The 7,430-nt window shown below is 38.7% G+C and overlaps 1 protein-coding gene across 1 annotated transcript in view; it reads left to right on the top strand.

Annotated features, from left to right (window-relative positions):
* The first annotated feature begins 2,479 nt into the window (after window positions 1-2,479).
* Window positions 2,480-7,430, top strand: part of trabd2b (TraB domain containing 2B) — an 87,432-nt gene continuing 82,481 nt past the window's right edge. The window contains exons 1-2 of the mRNA XM_016524332.1: window positions 2,480-2,774; window positions 5,589-6,158. Of these exons, the coding sequence (XP_016379818.1) occupies window positions 2,664-2,774; window positions 5,589-6,158 (681 nt within the window). The 5' untranslated portion in view covers window positions 2,480-2,663. The remainder of the gene's footprint in view (window positions 2,775-5,588; window positions 6,159-7,430) is intronic.

Below are 7,430 nucleotides of genomic sequence, written 5' to 3' on the forward strand. Positions count from 1 at the left end.
GACAGTGCGACCGTATGTGCGCCCTTTAAGAAAAAACACATACAAGCTCTTGAGCTTATGCGTCCCAAGGCATCCATTAAAGAAACAACCAGAACATTAACTTTCAACTGTTTTATTTCCACTATCCGAGTGCACAATATATATAGGCTATATGTGCTTCAAGTTCTGGAGCAGATCCAGGAATAGGCCTAGGCCTATTCTGTCACAAGCTTTGTGCACTCACCAGCCAAGAATGTGAAAATCATCCTCAGACCCCGAACTCTTGCAAGGCATGGTTTCAACAGGTAAGTGCATCTGCAGGTGGCACACAGGTGAAACAGAAGACAAGCACGAAAGGAAAAGCCCTCAATAACAGAACACACATAATGAGAGAAGGCAGATGTGGGATCTCCATGAGAGTAACAGTCAAATAAACCCGCTAAACGGCACATACGGTCAATGAGCCGTAGAATAACACAATTACACGGGATTATCTATCATTCAGACTGAAAACTGATTCTCGGTGAATCTCTTACTATACTACAGCACGCAGGGGAAACTGCGAGGAAGGGCATTTTAGCTTGAGCCATTCATTAAACTGTAACCAGATATACAGTGGGTACGGAAAGTATTCAGACCCCCTTACATTTTTCACTCTTTGTTATATTGCAGCCATTTGCTAAAATCATTTAAGTCGTTCATCAACACTTGTGATTGAAACGTGCTGCTTTAAAACTTACTGACACTGCACATCATCAAGGCCTTGTTGAGCAGGCTCGCACTCACATAAACAAATATAAGGCTGTAATCAGTGTGGTGTAATCACTGAGCCGACAGAAAATATACAGTAGGTAAGAGCAAGTACGCCCGCGTTGGAGCCTCATGCAAGACCTGTGGAGAGTCTGGAGAATGAGACATGATGGAAACACAAAGGGGCTCTTGTGTTGACCCTTTCTGCTGTCACCAGCGGAGCTCTATGTAGCACTCGTTTTGAAGGATCCCTATGATTAATTGCCCACTACTTGACACTGTCACTCGGTCGTCCACTCGGACAATAACAAGGGTCACGGCACCAGAGCTGGCACCGCGGAAAAACGACAACTGGCTTTCAGCACCGCCATTCATTCTTCAGTGGTACTGGCCAGAATTACACATCCTTAACGAGACCTGGAATGAAAAACAAACTTTAAATATATTTTTGCAGGCATTACTTCCTACAATGTTTAGATTCATTAATCATAGCTATGCCTGCGATCAAGAACACGTCAATGCAAAAATGATTAGGGTCAATGGCCACGGAGCATTACTGTCAAATAGACGTGACAGTGATGAATTGTGGGTAAAAGGTACAATATGCCAGAAATGAAATATTTAAGCGTTAAAAGACCTGATGGCGTGCCTTCTATAGGCTATACAGAATGCTTCACATTTTTACAAAAACAACAAACAAATTCATGCAGAAAGCATCAGTTTGTACTGTGTGGAAAAATCAAAGGAAAAAAGTTATCTTATAGGAACTGCTGTTGACTGTCGGATTATTTTGACTCCCTAAAATAGATGTAAAATGTTTTCCATTTAATTAGAAAAACAATTTAGCCTATATAGCTTTAACTGGAAGTTACCTTAACATAGTGATCAATTACTTTTATGGATAAAACGGCCATGCAATTTTACTGTAAAATTTTATGGAACTAAAAAAGTATGACTTAAAATATATTTTACAGTTAAAAACTATGTTTAGCAAGATAATACATGCACATTTACAGTTAGAAAAAAAAGATAAGTTATAATTTAGATGAAACACAGCAACATATTCCCTGAAGTCCCTGCAGGACACATCACATTCTATTCGTCAAAATACTTTTTTCTTTTTTAAATCAGTACATCTATGTTACACTTTATGTTGTTTAGTTAATACTTATTGCATTATGCACTGTCCTGTGGTTTACCACTATGGTGTTTTTGTGTGAATAACACTGTGCTCTGCCTATACATTTTTAGTAATTGTTCATCATGTGGTATGATAATTTACGGTACCACCTGTAATATTACAGTGGTTATTAGTAGGCTATATTTTTCAGGACAAATTTATATGTAGTAACATTAAAGTAGGCCTACTAAACATTATACAGAGCTACTAAACATTATAGCACTACAGATCTCAGTTTTACAGTAAATTTAACCGTATTTTTTACAGTCTTAAAACATCTAATTAAAAGTCATCATCCATCTAATGGCCAGTGTATTTTTTGCTCTTTGTGCTCTGTTCCATGACCATCGAAATGTTAAACTCTCGTCCTCCGAAAGAACCTGTTCTCCCCTCCTCTTAACAAGCAGAGGGGGAAACATTCAAGGCGTTCACGTTCTCTGCACAGTTAAACTGGAAACTTGAGGGGCGCAGCGTAGAGTTTGTGCTCTCCACAGCTGGGCAGCTGAAGAGAGTGAGGGAGAGCGAAAGAGAGAAAGAGAGAGAGGCAGGAGACAACGCGAATCCCTTTGAAAGTCTGGGACAAGAGAATGGCGGAGGGGCAGAATGCTTTCCTTTCGAGACGGCAAATGTGAGCCCACAATCATCACCGGCGGAAAACATTTTATTTGTGCTGTGAAGCCAGGAACAACTTTTAAACGACAGAGGTAACGGAGCTGAGGGAAGCGTGAGGTGTCCTGTGCCCTCTCATCTCGAAATGAACTGTCACTCGGGATTGCGATGGTTGGTAACTTTATGCGCTTTCTTTCAAGTGGGCTCACCCCGGGACACGCACCAGAACACGCAGAAATGTGACAAGCCCGTATCGGTGAGTTTGCCTAGTGCGCACTTTGTGAAGTTGCTTCGCGCGCACTGCACGCACCTTTGCAGAAGCTCGTAAATGGCATGTCATCAAGATCTATCGTGCATGATATAATTATTGGAGATTGGTTCGCTGTTTGATCCTCTCCGCTGCTGATGCGGGCTATTTTAAAGAGTTGCTTTTATTACCAACAACTGAAACAATTCAATTCAAACACTGTGAGTCGAAATCATTAGAATGGTTGTAATGTTTGATAAAAGTTCAGTTTAACTATTATGATTTTTTTAGTTGGATACAATTAAAGGAAAAAAGGGTTAAAATGAAAAAAGGTAAAACAAATTTTTTTATCTGCACGATCTTTTTCCTCAGACTACAATTTATTCTAAACATAACGGCCTGTCCACTAAAATACGTATAGCCTACATTTAGCAACAAATTCAAACTTTTTAAAAAATTGCTATTTTAAAATAAAACATTAACTACTTTTGCTGTGAGGTTCAGTGGCGTTTTCGTTTCTTATTTAATTATTATGCATGACCTTGTTCTTCATATCATTAACAATAGCCTAGTTATAATGCAAATCTTAATAGGCATTAGACATTTTATAGTGACATTATATTTGCTACAAAGACAAATCTTTTAATATAATTATCATGTTTGTTGCATTTCAGTAATCAACTGAGCAATAACGGAGCATCTATTTTAAAACAACAGTTATTTAGTGGCGCCCAGCCAGCCGCGTGTCACTTCTTGTCACGTAATTATAGAAATCTGGGCCAGAAAAATTAATTTTTGTGCCAAGTGAAATACTGCTAAAGTCTTGCCAGTGCAGTGCCAGTTTATGTGTCAAAGGAAAAAGGGGGAAGCCCCACGGGTGAATAGACTTCAAATGCATTTATATGGAAAAAATTCACTGACCCCCATAAACTGATCAAGTTTCATTGAGACGAGAACTGTTAAAGTAGTTATCGAGCATATTTACTTCATTATAATTTGGCAAGTGCGCTAGGCTGTTTAACGCAATTAATGCCTCGCTTTCATCTGAGCCATACAGTGTGTGGAGGAGAGGATTCATCATCGGTAGAGGAGAAGAGATACATTATATTCCATCAAACATATGTAATATCGACTATCCCAAGTTTGAAAAGAGATTGGTTCTTCACTCATTCAACACAGCTTTTGTGTATTTTTAGGCAGAAATGCAAAGTCTTTGTTAAATATAAGACGAAATTTAATGCATTATGCACGTTCTACCTTTCTATTTGTTTTTGACAATTACTGTTTATCTTTTCCTGGAGATTTATATCATTAATGGTCCCATTGTCCAGGACATGACCTGTGCATTCTTAATGTAATTCATAATGCGCGAGTACTGCGAGGCCTGTTTTTGGTTAAGAAATTACTCCATAAAACAGAGCAGAGGGTCTGTGAATGTGACTTGCTCATACAGAATATATTACTTTAGTGCATAAGCTTCTCTCCAGTAAAGCTGGTCAGTGTTCGAGCCATTTCCACAGGTGTCCAAATACAATATGAAGACATGAGCAGTCGCGAACACATGTAGCCATTTAGACGTTAAGAGCTAAAAAATACAAAGAAATAAATAACTGCAGTTTGTCGATGCACATTAAAATCAATGAGAAATAAGGATGTTCGATTAAAAAAAAGTAATATTAATTTAAAAAGCTAGTGTCAATACGTGCCAAGTTCATAAAAATACAATCTAAACTTTGTATTATATGTTGGCTTCATACATTCTTGAAACACATTATACCATTTTTAAAAAATATATATTTTGATTTTATAAGCCTAAAATGTCACGTGGTGTAACCATCAAGGAAAAAGTACTAAAACACTTTGTGAAGTCCTTATTTTCAAAACATTTACTTTAAAAAATTTTAAGGTAATTCTATACACAAGTATATACATATGTGTATATACTACACACACATCATGAAATAAAGGTATCCTCTCTTTTTTCACATGACAGCAAAATGATATTCTGCATGCTACACCCTGACAAATATATTAAAATGACATTAATTCAAAAATAATCATAGAGGAGTTGTATTCAAATAATTTCTGTATGAACAGAATTTCTTAATGTAAGTAAGCATAAGATATCTGGGGGAAAAAAATAGTCAAACATCACTTGCAATTCTTTCTGCTCTCATTAACATCAGCTCTGACTCGTGGTTAATAAACTCTCAACTGCTTTTTCCTGATCTGAGGTGGTTGAACAATTCATTAAATTGAAAGGTTGACCGTTTAAGAGTGAGTTGTTCATTGAAGGTTACATTTTACAAGGGCACAGCTATTGACAGCCTCAGCAACTAGTAAATACTTTAAAGTTTCAGAGGGTGCAGAACAGCAGAGGTTTGCAGCGCTGCCGAGTGTAAAGGCCCTTTTTACGAGGAGAGGCACACTGTAAACTAAGAACCCCAGTTAAACATTTCCACCACAGATTTAATACGCCAGCTCTATCAGTGCACTGGCATGAACCGAGTCCTCTGTGACACAACTACTATACGGTGCTTTTTTTCCCTCGGTTTGACTTCGAATAAGGAAAAAGTTGATGCATATGAATGCCTGTGACGTGTGGAATTCAGTTTGGGATTGTTGTATCAGTGTCTAACACTTCATCAGTCTGCTTTATGCAGTTTATTATGATTTCTCATGATAATAAAATTGATATTTACCAAATATATAAGCTAATCATCTCAATATGAAGTTATTTGAGTTGTAACACTGATGTATTTCTTTCAGTCTGATGTTTGACCCTTTGACCCTAAAATCTCCTCTTCGTTTTTCCTTATCAAGCAGAAAGACATGAACTCCTTCCTGTGGACCGTGAAACGGCCACCTCCTTACGCTCCGTCCTATCTCTTTGGGACAATCCACGTCCCATACACTCGAGTCTGGGACTACATCCCCGAGAGCTCGAAACGGGCCTTCCAGAGCAGCACCAATGTGTTCTTTGAACTGGATCTCACAGATCCCCTAACCATCTCAAAACTCACTAGCTGCCAGCTTCTGCCCAACGGAGAAAACCTCCAGACATTACTGCCGCGCGATCTGTACCGCCGACTCAAGCGCCACCTGGACTATGTCAAACACATGATGCCCTTCTGGATGACGGCAGACCAACGTGGCCGGGGACTTTATGCCGACTACCTCTTCAACGCCATCGCAGGGAACTGGGAACGCAAGAGGCCCGTATGGGTGATGCTGATGGTGAACTCACTGACGGAAGCAGATGTGCGGTCGCGGGGAACTCCGGTGCTCGACCTGTTTTTGGCGCAGGAAGCCGAGCGTCTCGGAAAGCAGACAGGTGCTGTGGAGAGGGTGGAGGAACAGTGCCATCCCCTGAATGGACTGAACTTCTCACAGGTCAGTGAGCAGGCAACCAGACAGAAAGTCCTGTGTGTGTGTTTTGGCAAGGGTGCATGGGAGATCCACTGGTTAAAAAAAGGTGTTGTTATGGATTAAGTGATTATGAATATCCACAGACAAACAGAGCAAGGAGGAAATGAGATAAAAGTCTGACACAAAGTCTGGAGTTAAATCAGAGGGGGAGGGAGAGCAGCTGTCAGGCTGATAGATTGGTGTGGAAATCAATGCTGAATAAAATTTATGAGGTATAGAGGGAGAAAAGAGGATGACTGTCTGCCTGTGGGGTCGCGCTGTCATCTGACACGTCTTGATTATCCTATTGCTGCCTGTCGAATGTAACATTAGAGTGAAAGATGGACAAACTAACCTAATTGCTTGATGATATGCAGAAAAATTAGTGGGTTAAAGATATGTATAGAGCGGAGGAGTTATATTAAACAGGCAGAGTGTTTTGTTCCTTGCGTGCCACACACACACACTACACTATTTTACATAGAATTTATATATTACATTTCATATATATGTTTTAAAAATGAATAACTTTATATATATATATATATGAAGTAATACATTTCAAAAACTATATATGAAATTTATTACACACACGTGTGTGTGTGTGTGATTTAAAAAAATATGTAAACCTAACCTCTTATTTTATATGGTTTTTAAAATGTTAAATTATATAATTTAGTTTTTGTAGTCATCAATAGGTTAAATGATTAAATTCTATTACATTTTATTTATATACACACACACACACACACACACACACTATGAAATGAATTAGATATAATTATCAGAATTATATTATAAATACAAAGTATATATAATTTTAAAGTATATATCAGTTTTTTAAATAAGTCTAAACTTACGGAGCCCCTAAAGGGACATGGTGGCGGAAAAAAATCAGATTGAGTGAAAAAATTTGGGGTGGGAGGAAAAAATATTTGTCAGATTTTTTGCGTTCTCTCGCAAAACTTTTGCGTTCCCTCGCACAACGCAAATATCTTCCCTTTTGCGTTCTCTCGCAAAGATATTTTGCGTTCCCTCGCAAAAGATATTTGCGTTTTGCGAGGGAACGCAAATATCTTTGCGAGAGAACGCAAAAGTGAACGCAAATATCTTTTGCGAGAGAACGCAAAAGTTTTGCGAGGGAACGCAAATATCTTTGCGAGAGAACGCAAAAGTTTTGCGAGAGAACGCAAAAAAAAAATTCCTCCCACCCCGAATTTTTTTCCCACCACCATGTCCCTTTAGGGGCTCCGTACT

The sequence above is a fragment of the Sinocyclocheilus rhinocerous genome, unplaced genomic scaffold, assembly GCF_001515625.1.
Source record: "Sinocyclocheilus rhinocerous isolate Xijiao unplaced genomic scaffold, SAMN03320098_v1.1 scaffold813, whole genome shotgun sequence".
In the NCBI taxonomy this organism is placed as follows: Eukaryota; Metazoa; Chordata; class Actinopteri; order Cypriniformes; family Cyprinidae; genus Sinocyclocheilus; species Sinocyclocheilus rhinocerous.